At 44.0% G+C, this 23971-nt stretch overlaps 1 protein-coding gene across 3 annotated transcripts; it reads left to right on the forward strand.

Annotated features, from left to right (window-relative positions):
- Positions 1 to 786: 786 nt before the first annotated feature.
- jcada (junctional cadherin 5 associated a) lies at positions 787 to 23706 on the forward strand. 3 transcript variants are annotated; one of them, XM_082546927.1, is made up of 5 exons: positions 787 to 1125; positions 11871 to 12398; positions 14867 to 15820; positions 16630 to 20201; positions 21424 to 23706. In XM_082546927.1, the coding sequence occupies exons 2-5, from the start codon at positions 12025 to 12027 to the stop codon at positions 21456 to 21458; spliced, it is 4935 nt and encodes a 1644-aa protein (XP_082403053.1). In that variant the 5' UTR covers positions 787 to 1125; positions 11871 to 12024; the 3' UTR covers positions 21459 to 23706. The 3 variants fall into 3 exon arrangements, with proteins under 3 accessions (XP_082403053.1, XP_082403054.1, XP_082403055.1); XM_082546928.1 differs by lacking the exon at positions 787 to 1125 and adding an exon at positions 1132 to 1457; XM_082546929.1 differs by lacking the exon at positions 787 to 1125 and adding an exon at positions 1602 to 1956.
- The last annotated feature ends 265 nt before the right edge of the window (positions 23707 to 23971 follow it).

Consider the following 23971-nt stretch of genomic DNA (forward strand, 5'->3'; position numbering starts at 1 on the left):
ATGCATTTCAGTGTTTGCTATTATCCATACACACACACAATAGCAGCCCCTGTCGCTCAGTTTTTGTATTTGCGCTCGCTCGCAATGTGTTGCTTGCGCTCTCAACATTTCTGTCCGTGCGCGCTCCGAAAACGTTAGAGCACTTATGCAAATATGTGATGTATTTATAAATCGAGCAGATATTAGAAGTTTACACAGCACCATTCTCGCATGAAAATATCTTAAAAGTTTATTTTGTGACCCAGAAAGAGTAATATTTCAAACTCTGCCACTCTGTATTCCTCCGCCACTGCCTCGTTTGAGTTTCGGACAAAATGGATTCTGGGATATTGCATTTCATCATTTCGAGCTGACTGGAGACCAAAACAGCCAATCCGATTTTTTTGCATCCAAGTCTGTGATTGGCTGATTTTGTGGCACAAATATAACGGTGTACAGAAAGAGTTGAGCGCACGGGCAGAAATGTTGAGAGCGTGAGCAACACATTGCGAGCAAGCGCAAATGCAAAAACTGAGCGAGAGGGGCTGCTATTGTGTGTGTGTACATTTTTTGCAGGCAGCAATGAATTTTGTTCACTCAAATTTAGCTTTTCTTCGCTCAAAATAAATTTCTCCTCAAAATGCAACACTTGCACCTGCAATTTTTTTTACATGCGCTCATTTTATTTTTATTTTTACGTGCGCTCAGAATAGTGGCACAAAAATAATGCCATAAAAGCTGCTTCCTGTAACCTCCCCGCTTCTTCTTGGTTCCCCCTATGCCCCCCTCCCCCTCATCAAATAAGTCCTGGAAACGCCCCTGTAGTTTATGGAGTTGCTCGTCAACTCACATATATTTCTGTTTGCAAGTCGCCTTCAGAGGCTGACACAGTGACGTTTAATGTGCATGGATAGGTTTAGCTTTAAAAGAGAATTCACTTTTATTTTTCTCCTGAAACCCTAAGTGTGAAGTGACCTTACTGCTCAGCAGTCTCCAGCTGCCTCCCTGCTAGAGAAGAGGGATGTTTCCTCGGCGCTGGTGGAGAAGAGGGGCTGTTCCCTCAGCAGATCCCAGCTCAGTCCGTCCAGAGCAGCGGCACGGGTGAGCGCCGGGGACTAGGCGGCAACGCAACGACGCATTTCACAGGTAAAAGTGGAGCGACACAGGGCGCCTTTCATCCAGGCATTCTTTTGGACTCAGGGGTCGTTGTTGGTTGTGGCTTTTTCTTTATTTCTTTTTATTTTTTTGTGATTTCTATTTTTTTGACAACACATGCGGCAGCTGTGGAGGCGAGCTGCTGCTGCTGCTGCTGCTGTGAGGCAGTAGACAGCGGCTGAGAGTCGCATCTGCTCTGCCCTCAACATTTCCAGCGCTCCCTCAACTTGATCCAGCTGCCTCGGCGCTCTGTCTGCCTCCTCTGGTGGAATAGGAGGTTCGGGACAAACGGCCGGGCCACCTCGAGGATATGGCATTAGAAGGTGAAGGAGTGGGAGGATGGAGCTCCTTATTTATTTATTTATTTTTTTAACTTGGAGCGTCTGCGGTGGCGGCTGCCACAGTTTGCGGACGCGCTCCTATCAGCTGAAGGTTAAAGACTGCTCACGGAGCTAGTCCGGCTAGCGTTAGCCGCGCTATGTGCCGTTCTGCGCGCGTGCTGGGGGAACAGAGGCCAAACTCCGTCCAAATTACGCAGTTTTTAATGTCCTAGCACGCGCGCGGACATTTCCATCGCCCGGAGCACTAATTAAAGACTTGAGCGAAAACGCTGCAGGCCATGGCTGGTGCTCGGGAGGCATCCCGCGTTACTCCAAACAACTGTCACTTATATGCAATTGTAACTTGTAGAATTGCTTTTTCTCTAATTTCGCCCTGCTGGTATCCCCTTCCTAGTGATTAGCCCGACTTACAAAACGGAGCTACCATTAGATGACAGCATAGTGGATCGCCGAAATCAGCCCAGGAGTTCCACTCATCCATGTAAGGTCTCAAGTCATGTTATAACGTCTACTCGTGTGTTGCTCACATGACTAAACCCCAAACAAGCTGAATTTTCTTCTCTGTAAAACTGCGCGTTTCTGGGCTAGGCTAGTAATGCTACGGCACACAGTAATCTGCACCAGAACCAGAGGGGCTAGCAGCATCCTGCCGAGCCCGTCAATCATTTTCTGAGAACAGCACGGTGACAGCACTCGGGTCCGGTAACGCGTGTAGCTCTCGGTGCCCGTCGTACGTACGATGAGCGCCAAATTGCGACGGAAGCCAGGCGCAATGAGCCTCTGACAAATGGTCTGTCAAGTTTAGGCGGCTTTGATGTTTGCTTGTTGTCACTTTGTCACACCTGCAGCGTGTTTGCATGATGGTGGCTGCCGCTGCTGCTTGACCTCTCTTCTCCTTCCCACCGTGCAGGCTTCCTGCACGCACTGCCTTATAACCTCCGCAGAAACGCGCTGTCAAAACAGCCACCCTGCTGTCACTTTGACTGGGAAATAACACGATTTGGGGTCCACTGTTTGATGTTGATCTTAAATGTTTTTCATTGAGTAAATCCATTAAATAGCCCACAAGGCTAGATAAGTATAAAACACTGGCCTGTGTTTTGCCTCTTAACCATACATCTTAAATTATGTCACAGTGTTTGCGATGGCTCTGCCGCTTTAATTTTAGAATGGCTTTCACATAAATTCCTCCTGTCACTTAGAGACCTCTAGGGGCCAGATTGCCAAGACTGTTTTACCTGACCAGTCCAAGTTCAGGATTTTGTTACAGTTTAGTTATTACGGTGCATTTATCGCACCAATCGCTCATATTTAAGCTGACCTGACTTCAGCTGTCAAACTGCTAATTAACATTATGCAGGGGTGATCTGTTCTTTTTTGCCAAGGTCTTTCTTAGGTCAGTGAGTTTCCATCGAAAGCTGTTAGTAAATGTCAGCAAAAGACATTTCCTGGACCTCAGAGTGTGTCAGGATTTGTAGATAAGAAGCCAAAACACTGCAAAAAAAAAAAAGAAAAGGCTGCGTGCGTGGGTGCATGAGTGTTATGTGGTAGGTCTTTTGCACATCCTTGAGATTTGAGATGGTGTGGGAACGCGAGGCTTTTATAGATGCCCTGAGGAGGGTGTGTGTATGTGTGTGTGGAATGGAGGGGTGGGGGGGGGATAGGGAGTGCATTAAGAAGGGAAGCAGCTCATTAATTCCCTCCAGCAGTGAGAGGAAAGGTTTGGTCAGCAAAACTGGAAGGAGCCCTCCACAGCTATGAAGTGAGTCGTAGCAGTTCAACTCTCAGGACTGATCCAAACTTCTCTTTCAGTAATCTTGTCTGTATGTATGTGTGCGTCTGTAAGTGTGTGTGTGATTGTTTGTGGTGTCGTTAACAGTAGCAAGTTCTGCCCTCTCTCTCTCAGTCGGTCTCCAGCGTCTTTTATAGGCCAAGAAAATTATTGTTTCTTTTTTTTTCTGCTATTGGGTGGCTGCAGCTGAAGCCTTTGAAAGCCATCTAATGTTTGCCCGGCTACAGGGATCCCCTCTGAGGTCTCGCCTGATGTCACATGTGATGTCAGAGCAGAGGTGACGCAGGCGGGAGGGGAAGGAGGCTGGTGGATGAAGCCTGCATGAAACATGTGAAAGCTATACTGACATCTGCCAGCACGCCTCTCAGAGCGAGAATCAGAGGCATGAAATGATCTGGAAAGCGCACTCTCTCTCTCTCTCTCTCTCTCTCTCTCTCTCTCTCTCTATATATATATATATATATATATATATATATATAGAGAGAGAGAGAGAGAGAAGTATTGCTAAGTTCTGGCTGCTAGCCGGTGAATGCCCATATGTTTGGCAGATGGCCTGAGATTGTGTCTGCTTTGTGATTTCTCTGTGTCAGTTTTATGCCAATGAAGCCCTTGAGATAACCCTGACTGTTCATTTTCATGTGTTTACATAGCAGTTTTCCACATTTACCAGTGACAGCACTCCTGTTTCCGTTTGTGTGGGAGAGCCTTTTTCATCCCACCTGTGATGTGCATCACAGTCACCTGTCAACACAATTCTATCAGCTGTCTTAAAATGTGACACGCACGCAATGTGCTTAAACTTTCCTGATGATTCTGTTTATGCAGGACTGCTCGCTACCTCTCCCTCTGTGATGCTGAGCAGGAGCCATGCACAGTCCACATCTGATTAGCAGAAAGCCAGAGCATGCTAACCCTTTGATCACTGTGTTGCTGGCTGATAAACCAAACCACTGTCATCTCTAGCAAGCTCCGGACATTGACAGACACTAATTACCATGAAGCCAGTTTGGCAAGGCTTAGAATGAGTATGAGTTGGGAATAGCTCAGTGCAGGTGAAGCCTGCTGTGTAGCCTTCTGGATTAACGTGCATAAAATCCTTATTTTTTCCTCTTCTTTCCTCACATATGAAATTATGAGCATTTCCTGACTCTGGCATGGATCTCCCTTTGCATACCACTGTTGGATGCGTTCAGACGAGGAGAATCTCGTGATGTCAAATCACTGCATTTGAGCTGAACTGCGCTAAGCCTCACTGCACAATGGAAAATGAGTCCGCTGACATAATAACCGTCACATCACCAGCGCCTTTCGACTTGCCTCGTACATTAATGAGCCATCAGCTGTGCTGTTCTTGTGCCTGAGCCAGTGTTGTTGAACGTTGTCTTTTGGTTGAACAAATGTTTGGCTGGACTACTTCTTGACCGTCTGAAATGAATCAGAACCATACCACCGATGCGTTGGAATATGGTGGAGCAAAAACACCACCCTCCCCCTGGTCCTCCCTCCTTTCTCCCAACCTCCTACTCCCCTTCTCCATCCCATCCTGCCTTTGATTTTTCTGCCAGCGGAGTTTGACTGTAATAAGTTTTGGAGCGCGGCAATGCAGCAGGAATATCTTAGCGGTCCACATGCTATTGTCTGCGAGCTGCCATTCACAAAAGCAAAAACAACTGTTGCCATGGGATATGCTAAACAAAATAATGCTAGTGGTTGGGGGGTTTTTTTGTGCTTTTTTTGGCAAAACCTTTCCTTTGTGAGATAATTGACTTGGGGTAAACACACCCAGTAGTGCTGTGCGAGACTGCAATCCAATACCAACTAAATACAGGGCCGGTATTGCATGATGCCGATACTGATACTTTTAACTTCTAAAGGCATCTTAAGTAGGGGAGAACAGTGTGTCATGACCTATGACATGAATCATCATCAGTTTGGAAATTCTAAACACGTTTTAATGACCAATAAATGTATTTTCCGAAATAGTGTTCTTTTGGAGACCCGGAATGTAAATGTGCCTGTCTCTAAAGCACACTGGACCAACCTCTGTTCTTTAAATCTGCTATAAGCTATAAACAAAATAGACATGACAACACACTGGGATTCAGACATTTTTCATAGTTTGAGTTCTATTTTTCTTTTCCATAAAAATAATTAATTTAGAAGAATTTAAGTGGGCGAGTACTGAAGTTAGCGAATAGAAACAAAGTATCATGCTCGTGTTAATCCGATACCCATACCAGCGCTGATATTGATACTATCGATAATTGGATGGCTCCGCCCACCTCTAGCACCCAGCCTGTTGCTACCCTCTCTGTTAGGAGGGTGTACATTGTGGAAAGAGCACATGGGTTGCAATGTCGTGAAGAGCTCTTGTTTTGTAATAATCTTCTTGCTTTCAAGCATTTCTTTACTTGTTCATTTTTAGCTGTAATTTTTCTTCTTTTTTTGCAGAAGATAATAATTGCCCTAAACTCTAGTGGCTGCTGAGCCCAGTGGGATTTTCCCAAAGGATAGCAAGTGCCCAGAGGGCACGTAGCTCCCCGGATAATATGCCCACACTTCATGTTGCTGAGTTACACTCCTACCTGATGTGGGGAACATTGCGGGTCACTGTGGGTAAAATATGGCCTCAGGCTCGTTTGGGCTGTTTATTCCTCCGGCCTCAGCCCAAAAAATAAAACGCCTCCAAACTTCTTTCCCTGGGACAAACAGGAGCCTGCCGAGCGCCTGATTGGAAACACTTGCGACACTGCTGGCTCTGCTCCGTCCGTCCACCCCCCCTCACACACACACTCACACTCAACGCACTTCCTCAGGAAGAGAGACGGCCCCTCTGCTGGACATGGTGATGTCACATAGATAAACAATCTGCACGGCGTTGCTGTTTGCCGAATGTGTTCGGCCGTCATCTCTGAGAAGCCCCTGTGCATGCACACTCCTAACAGATGCAGCCCAAACACTTGCCAAAAACACACCCACACGGGTCAGTTGTTATAGTTCCAAGGAGACTGGGAACAATGTGCTGGAGAGGTGCGGCTCTTGTGGAATATTTTAGGAAGCGGGCTTATCGTCTTTTTTGGTTCCAGGCCCTGGTGTTTGAGATTTCTTTTGTTGTGGTGCCTTTATGCTGGAGCCTGTTAAATCCAGATTTGTTTTTGTCTGTAGTGCTTCATTTTAAACAGGAATGTGCTATTTTAACACATCTGTGTTAACTTTAATCACTGTTACTCAGTGGGTTTTGAGCACAATGTGAAAAGTCTTCTGTTTTTCTACTTCAGACTTCAACTGCAAACTGTCTGTAAAGTTTATTTTTTTTAGATTGAATTATTCTGCTAATTTTTACCGTGCTAGGTTTGTAATCCGTGCATCCCGGGGTGCTTAGTCACACCCTCTAACGCTGCAGTTCTGTGCACCTCAAGGCCTGATTTAGGTCTCCGTCCTGCATTGTGTGCCCTCTCTTCTTCCCTCCCCGCCCCATCTTAGCTAGGCCATGAATAAGGAGCTGACACCAAACTGTCAACCTGCAAGCCGTCATGCCCCTGCAGTCCGCCCCAATGTAGCCACCACACACTCAACTAAAAGAATAATGCTCCTACCTGTTTTCAATAACAGTGTACAGTTGTGGTCAGAAGTTTACACCCTCTCATCATAGAAATTCTTTACAGTGATGAGTATAATTTGGTCTTTTAATGATTTCTTTGAACTGGGTGGAATGATTGTTTATCGTGCATCTTTAATGACTTTAAAAATCAAGAAATAGATGAACAAGTTAGAATTTGCACCTTGACCAGGCACTTTTGGCGACCATCAGCATGCTTCTGGGATTATTTTGCCTGGATATTTGCCCCTTTTCTGGGCAGAATTGGTATAGTTCATTTAAATTACTTTGCTTTCTTGGCATGAACCTAAGTGAAGTCCACAAATTTTTAATAAGGTTGAAGTCGGACTTTGGGAAGGCTCTTCCAGAAGCTTAATGTTAGCCTCCTTTATCCTTTCCAAAACCAGTTTTCGTGTGTTTTGGGGATCATTGTCTTATTGGAAGACTTAGTTGTGAATACGTTTCAATTGTCTAGTTGTTGATTTGAAGTGAAGTATTTGGAATTAGTCTTTCTTCATTATTCCATCCAATCTGTGCAATGTACCACTACAACTGGCAGCAAAACAGCCCCAGAGCATGATTCTTCCCCCACCAAGCTTGACAGTTGGTTCATTGATCTCACTTTTGAAAGCCTCACCGATATACTTCCAAACATACCTCTCGTCTTTGTGGCCAAATAGCTCAATCTTCGTCTCGTTTGACCATAAAAGTTTTCTCTATAAGGCATTTGGCTTGACCATTTGTGGCAGCTGCAAAATTGAGTTGAGCATGAAAGGTTTGGTTTTCGAGCAGCGGTTTCTTTCTTAGTCAGCACGCTCTCATGTAAAACTTATTTTACTGTGGCTGCTGTTTTCTACTTAAAGGCAAGCTTGAGCTGTAGTGCTTTTCTGCATTGTTTCTGAACATCCCAACCATTCCTCTCATCTGATGTTGACAGTATAGCGCCTGGAAAAGTGGTGAGACATCCAAATAACTGGTACTTATGTACAATTGTTTGAACCGATGGTCTCTGAATCAGTAGTTGTTTAATAATGGCTCCAACAAACCTTCGATGGACTTTCCCATTGTTGACTGAGTCAATCCAATCCAGCCTCACTGGTCAATCCATTTAGTGCTGGCAAAAAGAGAAACTACCAGTTGTAGTTGATCATAATCACCAATGAGACGTGAACAAGCCTTGGACTTGACATTGTAGAACCTTCAGCACCACTGCTTTTTGTGTGAGTCAGCGTTTGTGTATGTTTGAGCCTGTATTTATAATTTTGACCCTGCGAATGAGAGATAATCAAAAATAAATTCAAATTTGTTCACACACACAATTCTTATTTATAAAAGTCATTAAAGATGTATACTACACAATAATTCCACCCTGGAAAAATAACGTTTCAAATAAATGTTCAGTGCATGTGAACTTCTGACACCAACTGTATGTTAATTGACCTCTTCTATCATTCACAAAAGATGCTACAGTAGTAGTTTATAGTATGAGGGGTGGTATGAGAATGCCAGTCCCTATATGTTTCCACTTGTTTTTAGCTTACTTTAGCAGCACATGTTATCCATAAACTATATCATTAATTTTCTCTCTGTGAGTGAGCCATGCCATTAAAAATACAGCCGATCAGCCCTTTTTTCTAGTTGCCAAATCCGAGAGGCTGCAACACCAATGTCTTTTTCACATAAGAAGGCATTGTGGTGAAACACAATGTTGTTGTGTTTTGGGGGGTTGAAAGCTGCCCATTGTTGCATACCAGTTCTCAAATCCAAGGTTTTATTTGACATAAAATCAGTAATTCCATTGCGTAACAGAATTAGTGGCATTTAAACAGAGCCCATCATGGGAGGGAAGGAAGGAGCAGGGCTGGTGACACGGTGGGGTGGGGTGGGACGGTTAGAGGGACTGAATGAATGCAGCTCACTTTACAGTAGGAAATCCTCACTTTTACTGAGGATGCAGATAATCTTCATTTAGCGCTGACACCGAGAGCCTCAGATTGAGGATTAAGATAGATTAGTGAGCATATGGATGTTGAGTTAAGCTTGGTTGATATGCAGATATCATAGCAAAAAATGAATGATCATATTAGCCCTTGGCCTAAGGCTTTAATTAATTAAGCCTTTGCCTGGTTGGAGGGATAGGCTTGAGTTGCAGGAAGGAAAGGGTACTGATACCAATCAGATTGCGGATTCTGATACGGGCCTTTGCAAGGCTGCGGGGAGGCATGGTGGTTATTCTTAATTTAAAGCACAGAAGAAAAGGCCCATCACATGAGTGACAAGCTGTCATAAATATTAACATCTTAGCGTGCATTTTACTGGCATTTATGCGATTTTTCTGCAACAGCTGTACCAAGCTTAAGTTGAATTAAAGTTCTAGGTCCACATTGCTCGCTTGAAAGCAAATGAAGCAAACTGCCAGCCCGTTTTCACTGACCTTGCTCACAAGTAGCTAAAACTCCAAACCCAGCTCCTTCTTGAGAAGATTACCCTAAAACACAAATGGAAAGAGTTAAAGTCAATAAAAGTAATAACTGGGTAAGAGCCAAGAGTCAATCCTCCAAAACTAACAGGTTTAAGGTTTTAAATGAAAAATATAATCGTATTAGGGGGCCAGACATACAAAGAAAGCAGCATTTCACGGTCTTGGATCCTGTTAATCACCTAGTAGGCTCTCCTACAGTTCAGGTACAAGAAGGAGGGAGAAGGGGTGGTGACGCTGTCCTCTGAGTCAGGACTCCTTTTATAGAAGGATTTTTTTTTAATCTCTTTGTGACGATCATGGCTGAACAAATTCTATGGAGCAAAACAAATGCTAATGTGTTTGCAGCTGAATACATTTCGGCAAGGCTGCAGTGCCGTCTATTTCAGAAGCGAAAACAAGCAATTTGGCTCTGCCGTTTAACAATCATAAAGTGATTGGCTCTTAAAACCGTCTGAACGGCGTTTGATTCTGGCAACGAGTCACACGGCGCTGTTCCTGTATGCCATTTCTTATTAAGGACAGCCAGGTTGTTGGCAGTCTGTTCCAGCAGAAAGTATTGAATGAGTGGGCCGCAGCAGCATCTGTCCTGTTGACAAGGCAGCAAACATGACTTCATCAAGGGCATTACATCACGAGCAGATGCACACTGGGTATCATCATTTCAGTTCTTCATCAGCCCATCATACTGATACAGTGATTGCTGGGCAGAAAGCAATTCTTAAAACGTTAAATCCAACCTTCCCCTGGGGGTCCCCGCACTGCTGCCTGTTTAGAAGGTTGCAGAGAATGGTACTTCTATGGGGGAGCTCGTCTAGCTAGCCTAAAGTGGATGTAGCACTGCAGTTCCTTACTGGGTTGCTTCCTTACTGGTTTTTAGCAAAAATGTTGTGCATCATTAGCGTCTGCTTATTTGTTATACTTAGGAGGGATGCTTCTGTTGTGAAATTTTGGGCTGATGTTGATATTTAAAATAAAAATTTGGCCTACAGCTGATACCAGTATTTTTTCTGTTTGCGTATTACCTGGTTACCCGGTTACAAGTATATGGAGACTTTTTATTCAGGGTGTATCAGAAAGAATCACTCGCTCACTCGGCAGAGAAGCTGGCGGTAAATTTTAAAATACAAAGCTGAATATAAAGTTTTCCATGCAAACATGTCTGGAGTCATTGCAGGTTGGTATGCTACCTACCTGCAAACACGTGAAACTCACGAATCTGCTTTTTCTAATGGTACGTGTTTCAAAGCTCTTTGAAGATTGATTAGACTTTTTGATACACACTGTTTTGAGGCTGTCCCATTTGTAATTTACCCATACAGCCAGGGGTTTTTCAGTTTGGCCTTACAGTTGTGATGCTCATACCGAGTAAACGTGGGGTAATGTGGGCTATCGACATACTGCACCGTCTATAAGGCTTACTGCGTGGTGCGTAGCTCTGCACAGGGTAGGAGAGAGGACAGTAACAGAGAGATATACTGGAGTTTATTTAACATTTACAGCATGAAGACAGATTAATTTAAGTAATTTATATATACCAGCAACAGAGCACTGAATCCCAATGAACCTTGATGAACATGTAGCAGTGAGTAAGTCACATTAAGTAGTGCACATAAGTTGGTGTCATGTCATAACAATTCCCTGTGTTTTTTTAATTTCCCTGCTTAATTTTTTTCTATAACAATTGAACTAATAAGATAGATTAAGTTGTAGCTTTTCTCTAAAAACAGCACACTTTTGTGCTTGATGGATTTGAATTTCCTTTGCCAGGATAATCATAGACTGAAAATCTGACATCATATGAAATTCTAATGATTTTTGTACAGAGCTTAGGAGTACACAAACGACTACTCCCAACTAGGAAATTTATTTAGGGCACATGTCTAAAAGCATGTCCTCTTCTTCTAGAACCAGAAAATACTTTTGAGATGACAGGGGAGAGAAAAGATGCGGAGGCGGGCAGAGAGAGAGAGAGGAATACAATCCCCTAGTTGCTTCATTGATGCAAAACATGAAGCAGCGGAAGGGGCTGCTAACAGCTACCTTACAGTGACTGTATGGAAGTCTGCAGAGAGCCTACTGTAAACAGTGACATTTTGCATTTTCACTGCAGCGCCAGCAGCCCCCTGAAACTCCTCTTCCCGCTGAGGAACATGCGACTGCGGCTTGTTTTTAAGGGTGTTCGTGTAGCCCCGGTTCACCATCAGTTCTGGAGCATTGACGGTTCGGTGCTGATGATGTCTGAGTGAAATGAAAAGAGGGTTGTTGCTAGGAGGGACCGGAGAAGATAGGTGGGAGGGAATGGCTGTTGGGAAGGCGGCTGGGCTGGGTTTCGTCGTAGCGACTCAGAATTTGGGGTCATTTTCTTTTTCTTCATTTTGTGCCTTCAAATGTTCACAAAGCTCGGGAACCCTAACAAAAACTGGACACGGGTGGCGGGGATAATGGTTTTATCGTCACCTTCTTTTTTTCTGTCTTCCTTCTGGTGTCTTCATGCCGTCCCCCTCTCTCTCTCTTTTTTCCCAGTGATGGCCTCAGCTGCGCAGCTGTGCCGGTGATCCCGCCGCTGCACGTAGGGAAGAAGCAGAAACGCCTTGACAACCGACCTACCTTCCTCTCTCTCAGAAAAAAAAGCAGAGAGAGGAAAAACGAAACCACACCAGCATTAACAAATGCGACCATGTACAGCGTGGAGGACCTCCTCATCTCTCATGGATATAAGCTGCCCAAGCATGCCACGTCCTCCACCCCTACCCCTACCCCAGCCCCTGCTCCCTCATCCCACCAACCCCGTTCAACCTCACCACCATCCTACAGCAAGCACCATGAAATACTAGAGAACAGGTCTGGCCCCAGGACAGTAAATGGCTATGAAAGAGGGCCCGTAGTGGCCTATGGGAATGGTGGCGGAACCAGGCAGCCCCAAGCATACGATGCTGGGGGCTGTCCCAACAACAACGAGTCCAGGGATAGGAGCCTGCCGAGACGGGATGGCGAGAACCGGTGCCAAACTGACACTCACTCCTTGGGAGAGTCGCTGACCTCAGACAGTGGGTAAGCTACAGACCCGTGATGTGCTGCTGTCTAGATGTCTTTCTGCATGCCCTGAACTGATTCTTTTTGTCCTGACTGTTTATCATTTGATGTTGTGGTTTCCTTGGATGAGATTTCTAAAATGACGTAAGTCATCAAAGAGTTTTGCACAGGGATTTTGCAGTACATATTCAATGGAACTAACACCGCTGCCGGTTTTTCCCCTGTGTGTAACTTCATCTCATTTCATCTCTATTTCCCTCTTGCCTCCTCTTTCCAATCAAGTCTTGGGTGAGGGGAGGAGGGATAATGTGTGCTGGAGTCTAATCTGCCACATGGGGCCTTGGAGTTGTAATCAAAACAGCTTTTGGCCAAACCTATGTGCCCCATTTGAGCATGCCCAGTCTTACGCACACACTTAGGTTGCCAGGCTTGTCAGAATACCCCCTTCTGTATGCCAGGTTGTACATATCAAGTATACTTTACTGGCTTCCTCTTGTTTTAAAGGCATTAAACCTGCTTACATAATGCATATCTCATCAATTATAAAGTATTCATATAGTTTTTTTTAATATGTATATGGATCATAGGCTATATTTAGCTTAGTCTGGAGTAGTTATGCAAGTGAAACCCTCTCGGGTAAGGTCTGTTAAACCTATGATATTTCCGGAGATATCGCCAGGCTGCAGCCAGCCTGTTTTTTCCCCTGAAAACAGGATTGTTTAGTTTGCCTATTTACACCAGTTCTGGGGGTTAGTGTGCTGTAACTGAGACAAAGTCAATACAGCTGTTCCCTTGTCCACACAATTAGACAGGCTTGTCAGATCTCTTCCCCAACCCCCTTTTTCCTTACATTTTGCTTGGATGATTCCCCATAATCCTTTTTAGCCAGCAGTCAGTGACGGAGCATCTCGAAATAGTCAAATGACCTTGAATAATGTCAGCAGTTGTGTTTGTGGCATTTTTCTTTGTTTTTCATTTTTGGTGTTATTCTTTGAGATGAGTAATCCGCATTTTCATGTCGCTGCTCTGCCAGTGCTATCAGAGCATTCTGCTGGGAATGAGGGAATCGCAAAGACATATGTTCTGCGATTTCAGTCCGTTGTTTGCTCATCCCTCTTTTCTTCCTCCTCATGCAAATCTGTTTTGCCTGGCAGCTTTGGTTTAGATAAGGAACGGGCCTTTATTGGCACTTCCACTCAGCAGTGCTACTTAGACCAAATTAGCCTAATGATGTTAACTCATCTTACACAAGATGCCCTCAAATTTAGCAGACTGCCACGGCTAGTCTCCCCTCCCCTCCTTCTCTTTCAAGCCAACGTCTGTGACCAGTGATGATCACGGATGGAAATGTCAAGGACGCTCGGCGGCCTCGGCCTCGAGGGGGACTACACATGCGCTTGCGTCTTGTTTACATTGTCAGTCAGTCTGTCACTCCACAAATAGGCTGAAACAATCCCGCTGCATGTAGGGACCAAATGCGGCTTGTTGTCTGTTGGGTCTGTCATCAAACATCTTCACAGAGATACAGCAGAAGCCGTCGTTGCATTTAGACCGTGCCCATTGTCTTAGATTAAGGACTAATGAGCAGTGCTGTAGAAAGACTGTCAGTGAAACATCCTCGACATTTTGATCTGCTTCGGAGGACGTCCGGGACTAACAGCCACAGCTTGTCATTGTGTAACATCTTCATTATGCCCCATAGAAAATCACAATTACCAAACACTCCATTATTACTCATAGTCATTTGTCTCCATCTAGTGGGAAATGTGCTCCTTTTTTTTAAATTGAATCTCTTCAAATTGTGAATAAAAATTTGCTACTTATATCACTTATATTTTACTTTTTAGTGCCCAGCTTTACTGAGATTTATTCAGTGCGTATGTCATGCAGTATTGCATTGGCCTACCTCTAAATCAACTATAACGATAAGGATCATGAAGAGAGCCTTACCCTATAACTAAACTACTTCATCTACAGCCAGATATTGGGGAGACACTTTCTTTAAAGGAGGGAAGAAAAAGAGTTAAAATCTTGGTTACCTAGTACCTAAATATTGGACTAGTTTTTCTATAAATAATATATATGATCTTAGCTAAAGCCAGTGTGAGGTTTTTCCCTACATAACACCCTCTACCTTTAAAACACCTCTCATTAAGACTACTAACTATAGCATTTTAAATATTTTTAATGAATAAAAAAGTTTTAACATCATTAGCTTTGGCTTCACTGCAGGTTCTCCAGCGTTGGCAGTTTAAACAGGAAGTAGTCTCTGGTGTTCAGAAGTATCTCCTGTTTTCTTATCTAAACAATTTCACTGACAGATAAGGGAATTTTATGAATTTCATAGAACTTCTATTTCTATTCTTCATCTGTTATTTCTGTCCCAGTTCTTCATCCAGTTTCATCTTTATTGTGCTATGGGTTGTTTCTTCTTCGACAAGCATTTCACTTGAAGCATATGGATGCCTTTGTGTGTTTCGTCACAGGTTTTGTGATAGCACCAGAGGTCCTCAGTCTCAGTCCAAAGATGTGTCCTACTGGCGGAGGAGAGGCCAGGACTTCACTGTGCTGCTGGATTATGCTGACTTCCGAGATCCCCATGGAGGGGGACCAGGGAGCTACAGCAGACCAGACAGGCCTCAACAAGCAAGAGGCCAAGAGCTCTCTGCCGAGGAGCGTCAGAGGGCAGCTCAGGAGAGGCAGCGATGGGCGGCCCAAGCCCAAGCTCAGGCCCACGCTCAGGCCCAAGTCCAGGCCCAAGCCCAGGCTCAGGCCCGATCCAGAGACAGGGAGGCTGCTCTCCATCAGTGGAGGATGGCGACTGAGAGGAAATGCCAGAGCCTGGGGACAGATGAGTGGCGTCCAGCTGTGAACTTTGGCAGCCAGCTGTCACAAAGTGAGGGCGAGCGCTGGACACAGGAGCAACAACGGCTCCATGCCAGGACACCAGAGGGGATGGTAGTCCACCCGAGGACCAAAGCCAAATCCCAGTCCCTGCCCAGGATGCTACAGCCTGAAAGTCTGCAGTTTGTGGAAATACCTTCATCTGGTCAGGACCTGTACAGACGGGTCAATGGCCACCCATTCTTACACCATGATCTTTACAGAGCACCGCGCTGGCCAGAGAATGGCAGGCCAGCTAGCGCTAACCAGCTCTCAATGACACCAAAGCCCCGCTTCACCCGACCCCCCAGACCTCCCTCTTATGAGATGCACCAGCAGATCAGGGGAAGCTGTGAGGTGTTGTCTGGCAGAGACTCAACCATTCCCCAGTCCAGGGACAGAACGCCAATTCCCATATCAAGACCAGGTGACCTCCAACTGGACTATTTTGCACAGGACTCTGGACCTCCAGGATACATCCCTCCCCCATCATATAAAAGAGCTCCTATAATGGGAGGAGGGCGGCGGGGATATGGTGAAATTGCTGTTGACTACAGGTATGGACATGATAAGAAGCTTTAATGTTCCCTACTGTAATGTTCCCCGCTGTAAAGTACCCTACAGCAGAAGACAAGCATGACGAAATGTGTCGATAATTTTTGTAAGAAAAAAAATGTCAGAAGGAAATATCTGATACCACTTCCTATACATATTTTTCTTAAGTAGGACATGCATTTTATGCATAGACTAAAAGCAGGTAGCCACTCTAACGTCATTTGTTGGTTAGGGAAGCCCAAATATGAAGCCTTCAACTGATAATTTTTACTGTCACAAACTTGGGGTCATAAAATTAGACTTGTCACATGAGAGTTGTATCTTACTGAGAAACTGAGCAATCATTAGCTAACAACTTGTCAATTACAAGTCGTTAGCCAATGAGCATATTCCAATTTAAACTTGTCTGTGACTCCAATGGGGACCATAATTTACAAAATGAGTGTTATAATATGTTTAATAAGACTTGAAACAAGCAACCAAAAACTCATTAAGTCTTTACTGAGGTCATAAATCAAGGGCGCTAATGGTTGTTTCTGTTTCATACACTTGTATCACTTTTCACACCCAGAAGATAATTCCATCTTTTTTATTTCTGTCAAAAGGCTCAATTTCTGTCCTTTTGGTGGTACTTGGTAAATATTAAATAAATTTACCTTGTGATGCATAATTCTGACCTGCTATACAAAAGCTGGAGCAAAGCTATGTAGTAATAGTTTAGTAATTATTCACAAATTAATATTGAAGCCAGTAGGTTGTTTTTTTTTATGTTCATCTCCGTATTGGTTAACTTTGTTGTTTTAACTCGTAGGTACAGAGGAGAGATGTACCAGCACATTCAAGTTGCTCCAGATGGGTCTCACTGGTTCACCAGACATCAAGTAGGTCCGTGGGCTGATCACCAGAGAGAGAGGAGCCAGAAGCAACTTTACCCTGTGTATACTACCCAAGAGCACCCTGGTGGAGGGGTCCAGTATATCCCCTTTGATGATCCCCGTATCCGCCATATTTCCTCAGCCCTGGGTGGCAACTCCTTGACGGATGCTGATAAGATTCGCCACATTCGTAACGAGCTTCCCAGCGTCACCGTGTCGGAACCTGCACCCGACGACAGTGCCTTTTTGCCCCCGCCATTGGGGCCTTTCATCGCTGCCAAATTGGCCGATGACGGTAACCAGACATCTTCTAGCGACTTTGACAATGACAATAAGAGGTGGCACAGCAATTTGCACAAACAGACCGTCGATAACTTCCCAGCACCTGACCAAAACTGCAACAACAGATATCCTAAAAACCATCGCCCTCCTCCTTCGCCCTCTTCAGCCTTCCAAACCCCGTTAACAAGATCTTCTTCTCGTCAGGGCTCCAGCTCAGACCAGGTCTTTGCTGAAACCATCACCCAAGTGAAGAAAATTGCCCCAGATTCAGGGCCAGAAAACAATAGGAATACCAAGAGAAGAGTGAGTGAGACCATCTTCTGCCTTGTGTCTGTCCCTGTTCATACACCGACTAACATTAACAAAGACTTTGGAGCTGATCAGAACAACAATGAGACAATACCAAGCTTGACCGTCACCAACACTGAGACATTCGCTGTAGGCCTCAAAGAGAGCCCCAATATTAGGAGCAAGTCTGTGAACGAGATGCCTATTAAATCCCATTATTCTCGCTTTCACACCAGCAGCACATCCTCAATGAGGAATTACAAGAGAGCTCCTTTAAGGAAGGAGATAATAGATGCCTGGACACTTCAAGCCAATGAAGATAAAGAGTTGTGCTATGCTGGGTCTTGGCCTGGAAACCAGTACCGTAATCAGGAAACTCAGACCGGCTCACCTTTGACAGTGGTAAAAAGTCCAGAACCCCAGAGCCCTCCGGGTGGGCAGGGACCTGTTCAGTCTGCCTCAAATACAACCACGGATATTGGCGTGGTGACAGACAACAGCTCCTCTTATGGCTATCCGATGGCAGGCCAGAAGAACCTTCATCTCTCCAGCAACAGCGCTTTTTCCCGCCTCAGCCTGAGCCCAACAGAACCGCTATCCCTTCAGCCCGCGCAGCAAGACCTGTCCTCTCCACCCAAGGTTCAAAATCAGGGAGACGAGCAGCCATCATCTCCGAGAAAAAACAGCACCCCAGAGACTGCAGAGCAAGTCGTCTTTGGTCAGTTTCTCCTAAAGCCAGTGAACCGACGACCCTGTGATGTTATTGGTGAACTGGAGAGCATCAATAAGGAAATGGAAGACACAATCAGCAAGAGGCCCATTGTGGCTCAGTGCATTGATGATCTTGATGGGATGAATAAGAGTTTAGCTCGGTTTAATGCAGGAGCACACTTTATTGCTGGTCCAGAACCAGGCAGGGAAGCAATCAGTCTTCCACCATTGCACAATATAAAGCCCAACAGTACAAAAGTCAGATCAAAGTCATTGGCATCTACTGCTGACCTAGAGTCCATGAGTATGAGGAGGTTTTTTTCCAGATCACAGGCCAACAACATACCAGCTACTAATGATCATTCAGTTCACACAAACTCAAACTGCAGAGACAACTTGTCCTCGCTACCCCCTCACAATGAGTCTAACCGCCACTATAGACAGGATATCCCAGTCCCTCAAGAGTCTTTATTGAAAGATGTGGGGTTAACTGTGTACACTGAAACTCCCGGTGGTCCCGGGGAGCCAGTGCAGCGCTCACTCTCAGTCCCCTCACCGCTGGATCAGAAAGATTTTACTCAGTCGATGGAGCCCTCCTGGGACACGAGGACAGCAATTCTTAAATATAGGTGTAGCCCTGAGCACAACTCAAATAATGAACTTGAAACCGAGGGGAATGCAAAAAGAAAGGCTGAATCAAACAATGTTCCACCATTAAGGGGAGACGTGAATTTAACCATCTGCAGGACCAGGAGTGAAAGCAGCAAATCACCCCAGAAAGACAGTTCACCACATATCACAAGGTTGACCAGGGAGGTTTCTTTTGTGTTTGAGGATGATGATGGCGATGTGAGATATGCCATGTCGAAGCCACTGACCTACAAGAATGAGTCAACAATAGCAGATAAGCACCTAGAGAACTTATTGATTCAAGAGAAAGCCAATGCTTTACGTGCAGAGGATCTCAGCAACCTGTACGAGGTCAAATGCGCAAAAGGAATCCCGGAAAATGAGTCCATCGAACAGAGGGCGGCGCGGATCCTGGGTATAGCCGTTCCAGTGGAAGCTTTAGGCGTGGCTGACAGGCAGTCTGATGACAGCCAGGATGATGCAGAAGCTACTGCAGCTGAGGAACGACAAAGCCCAACTGATGACACACAGCAAGTGAAACGAGAGTGTGAGCAAGTGAAAGAGGAGTCCTTGGTTGTCCGAGGTACAGATCAAGAAGAGTTCAAAGAGACACCATCAGGTATGGATAAACAAGTACAAGAAGAAGATAACAGGCAACAGCACAGCAATGATCACAGTGATGGCAGAGACAATGACGATACAGAGACTCAGTTAGTATTAGACCTGCCCGAATTCCCACCAAGTAAGCTTCCCCTGTCTCTGCCCATCAGCCCCGATGAGAAGCTGTCCTTGAGCATTTGCAGTTGGGAGAAAAAGGGGCGAGGTGGAGCATGCAAACTAATCGAATCCCTGCAAGATAAGCTGAACTCTACCGCGGTTTCATCTGCTACTTGTATGGACAGGTCAACAACAGACAGAATGGCCCGTCTGAAAGAACTGGACTCTGTGTCTCGAATAAGACGCCTTAGTCTCAAAGACATCAGGTCTGGTGAAGAAGAGTACTCGCAAGAGATAAATGAAGACAGAGAGGAATGTGAAGTTCAGGAGAAGACAAAAGAAGACGTAGTCGAGCAACAATTAGAAAAGGAGGAGAACGAAATGGCAAGAGAAGGAAAAGAGGAGAAAAACCCAAGTGAGCATGATAAGTTGGAAGTTTCTGAAGAAGACTGCAGATCAAATGAAGTGAATGAAGGGGTGTGTAAGGAAGAGCCGAGACAGGAAGACGAGGTTGAAGGGATTAATGTTGAGACTGTGGTAACAGCAGACCATGAAGGAAGTAAAGAAGTAGAAACTGATGTTAAAAAGGAAGAGCCAGAAGAAGAAGTGGTTTTGAAAATTGTGGAGGAAGACAATGAAAACTCTAAAGATAAGGTGGAAGACGAACTGAATGCAGCAGGGGTCAGCAGAGCGGAGACAACTCAAGATACCGGCGGGCGAAAGTTACCCAAACCAAAGCAGCGCACTAGGCTCCAGAAGCCTCCTCTGCTTCCTAAACCTCGCAGTGTTCCCAAGAGAGAAATAACGCTGCCACTTAACTACAGCGTTGGGACCTGTGGCCCCTCAGATATGGAGGATGAGGAAATGCTCTCTATTTCAGGTGGGTTCAAGTCAGTGGCTAGATTCAACCTTTTCCTATGCCTATTTTCCCTCCTGAATAAAGCACCCTCAGTGTACTATACACATGTGATTATTAACCATTTACAAGTACATACTCTGCTGATTATGTTACTGTTAATGGCTGGGGGAAAGATTTAGAAGAGAAGCTTTATAACCATTAAATATCTGTTAAGATGCAGTTAAGCACATCGAGAGTGTAGCCAGGAGTGCATGTGAGTTCACAGAAAGACATAAGTTTGCACCGTTATGTTAAGACTGTTTTTTATATTTGAACAAAGCCAGGCTAGTTGTTTCCTGTAAGATGTTTTATAGCTATAGCTTTATACTTTGTGTATCTCATATCTCACTATAACGCTTACAGCATGTTTTACATACATAGAAACATCGAGCTTTGCTATAGCTAACCTGCCTTGGAAAGAACTAGCCTACTAACATAAGTCATTAGGGAGGCTTTGTAGACCCTGCGATGTAGCCTGACATAGCCATAAATGACATTGTTGCTGTCATCTATGCTTGTTTGGGTTTAATATGTGTTAATTGTCATGTGTTCGTGTCCCAGTGTTTTATATGCAGTGCCAGCCTGTAGAAACAAATAAAATGCTAGGTCATTTTCCTCCCGAGGGTCCCGCTCTTTGTTGTGGTCAGTGTTTTGTTTTTTCATTGCAAACAAATCTCCCCTCAAGAATTTCCTAACATTACAAGTTCTTATATTGATGCTATGATTATTCTTCCTCATATTGAGACGATGTAATTGTTGTTGGTCTCTGGCCGATACATTTAAAAAGTAGACAGAAATAAACAGGAGGAATCAATGAACAGGCCAATTACAGTAGTTGCAGGATGCACCGACCCAACACGCAGTTACGTTTCTACAGAGATCGGTTACGCCGTAAGTCACGGCGTAGATTTCCTCCTGAAGCATAAATCTGCAGCAAGTTCTTGGCCCACAACAATCATCAAGCATGGCTGTTATTATTTTGTCAGTGACACCTACAAAATTTCACAAGTGTCTTGCGTAGTTCCAATTACCGTACTCCTCTTTAGGAAATCGTGAATAAATGTGTTTGTTACAGTCGCACTATAACAGTCCCAAAATGTCAAACTATTCCTTTAAGGTCCACTGAGGTGAGAGCAAATAATACCGATATGTCTTGTTTTCGGTGGCGTTGTCTCATCTTTTCTTCCTTCTCTTTTCTCATCAGACTCTTACGACCCCAGTCAAGTGGAGAGGGTGTAACCTCTGACCACTGCCTTCACCACTGTGGAAATCAGTCTTTGTCAAGTTAACAGCTTTTTCCAGCAACAAAGGCTTTCATCTCACCTCTTGGCTCAGTCAGCTGTGACCCCTCCAGTAATGTCACACATGACTTCTCACAGAACTGACTGTCCCGGTGCTGCAAGAGTTTCTTTCTTTCTTTCTTTTTTTTTTACAGCCAAATAAAGGCACTGCTGGGTGCCAACTCTCCAGGCCTTTTTCAGTCTCGTCATTGTCATCCTTCCACTCTCTCCACCTCTCAGCTAGTTTATTTGCTCGAGCAAGAGGACTTCCTCCTTTTGAAGTTGTCTTATTTTGCTTTTGGAGGAATGCATGTCATTATTCCCGTCTGCACTCGGGGCTTTCTCAGCAAGCTCTGGTGTTGAAATATGAATGTAAAAGTGCTTCTGCTCAACAAACAAACAAAAGAAATGTAACAGAAAAAAACATACAGACACACGTGAAGGCGACAGTATTGCATTACAATCAGTATTAACCTAACCAAATGTAAATAAGAAAGAGTTATAAGATTTTATTAAGAATATTAAAAAAAATAACAACAATTTAAGACATTTAATTGCTGAAGAAATGTATATTTTCTTATGTATGTTATGAAAGAGTAGATTTTTGGGGGGATTGTAGTGTTTGGGTGTATTACCGGTAAGGAAAGCCCTTGCTCTTTATTCTTATATTTGTGTGATAGAGAATGTACCGAGAGAGGATTGCATAGAGAAACACTGTGGTCCTTGAATAGCTTCACTCAGAGCAATACAGTTGTCACACGCTGGGGTGTTTGTGAAATGATTTCAGAAGCAAGTCTCTATTTCAAGGCACTGATCTCATTTGCTTTAAAGGCTCTACCTTTTGGTACAAGCGTTAGATTTGCACAGCTGAGATTATTGGCTTTATGTTACCTATGAGCACCTGATAATCTCTGCAAATGCTCAGAGATTATACTGGGAGGGATTCGCTTTTCACACCCTCCCCGCTCGAGTCTCAGCATCAGCAGTCGAGACATGTACCGGGACTGTCTTTCGTTAATCCTCATGTTGTTCCTAAAGAAATCTCAACACATATATTTTTTCCTGGAATTTGTGGAGTCTTTGCTGTTTTTGCTCACACCCTACCTTATGTGTGACTTCAGAAGTGCTTTTTTTTGCAGGAAATGATAGATGTAGCTATGTAGCAGTGTGCCTGGTACACGCTGTCTTTGTGGAGAACTTTTTCTGTGTGCTTATTTAAACTGGACATGCGCAAATCCATTTTATTTTAAATGAGATTGGAGACGTATGAAGGTGTTTTGGCAATAATAATGATTTTAAGCCAGAAACGCTTAATATCGATGCTGTACAGAACATTGATGTTGGAATACTAATCACAGTATCTGTACATGTTCAATAATTTAACACTGACATATCAATGCTTTGTAAGTTGTGGGCATAACTGGCAATTTGGTTCAGACTCACGTCACTTATGGGGTAGCAATACAAGAAATTTAAACACAAACCAAACCAAACTTTGTGCTATGCATTGGACATCAACACTCACTGGGTTTAATGGCAAAATTCCAAGCTAAAACTGTAACTCCTGGTTTGCTTGTATGACCCTGTCACTCTTTGATCCAGTTGTATTTGGGATCTGGTTTTAGACTTTCTCGGATGTGGCTCTGACCCTGAATTCATCGGCAGGGCATTAAAAACAAGGTTTTGTCTTTGTTGTGTTAAAACAACCCAGTACCCGTACCTCTGTGTTCCAGGTAATGTGTTATCTGGTCATTCCTGTAGGTCTTTTTGTACGGCGAGTTCTTTGTAACATAATCTAGACTATTGGTGCACATCTTGCTTTGATATTTTCTATTTTCATACAGAGGTATGTACAGCTTCTTTTGTATGCGCTGCATCTTTTTTTCCCCTCCTCTTTTTTTGTGCATGTAATGCGTAAGAAGTCACAGAGAGAAAGTGTATTTGCATATAATTGCATTTGGTACAATATAGTCTATCCAATAAACAACTGTTATATTTCATATAATGTATATTTTATTTTCAAAAGTTAAGCTACATATTTAAAAAGAACAAGGTATTTTTAGATTATTGTGAAAAGGGAACTGTTTTTGAAGGCACAGTATTTGTCTATATTTGCTATGATCATTAAGAATGATCAGAAATACAGACAAGTTTGTGCTGTTGTACAGTACTGCAGACTGTTCATAAATAAAAGTCTTTGCATGAAACATTTTGCTTCTGGTTGTTTGCATTGTGTTAATGTAATGAAATATCCGTCAAGAAGCAAGCCAGTGGTGCTGTGCCATACTGCTAATTTCAATGTGATACCAAGTAAATACGGGGCTAGTGATACCAACACCTTTAACCTATAAAAGGCAGCTTATGTAAGGGAGAGCAGTGTGTCAGGACTTATGAGATGAATCATCATCAATTTGCTAATTCTGAACATGTTTTAAATCACTGTGACTTTTACTTTCCATAATTATTAGTTCA

This window comes from Aulonocara stuartgranti (genome assembly GCF_965226115.1).
Source record: "Aulonocara stuartgranti genome assembly, chromosome: 9".
Lineage (NCBI taxonomy): Eukaryota > Metazoa > Chordata > Actinopteri > Cichliformes > Cichlidae > Aulonocara > Aulonocara stuartgranti.

Bases quoted from the DNA above. Each gene is read 5' to 3' on its own strand.
- jcada (XM_082546927.1), top strand. From the start codon at position 12,025: ATGTACAGCGTGGAGGACCTCCTCATCTCTCATGGATATAAGCTGCCC. The intron at 12,399-14,866 runs GTAAGCTACAGA...GTTTCGTCACAG, and splicing joins TCGCTGACCTCAGACAGTGG to GTTTTGTGATAGCACCAGAG. The intron at 15,821-16,629 runs GTATGGACATGA...TTTAACTCGTAG, and splicing joins GAAATTGCTGTTGACTACAG to GTACAGAGGAGAGATGTACC.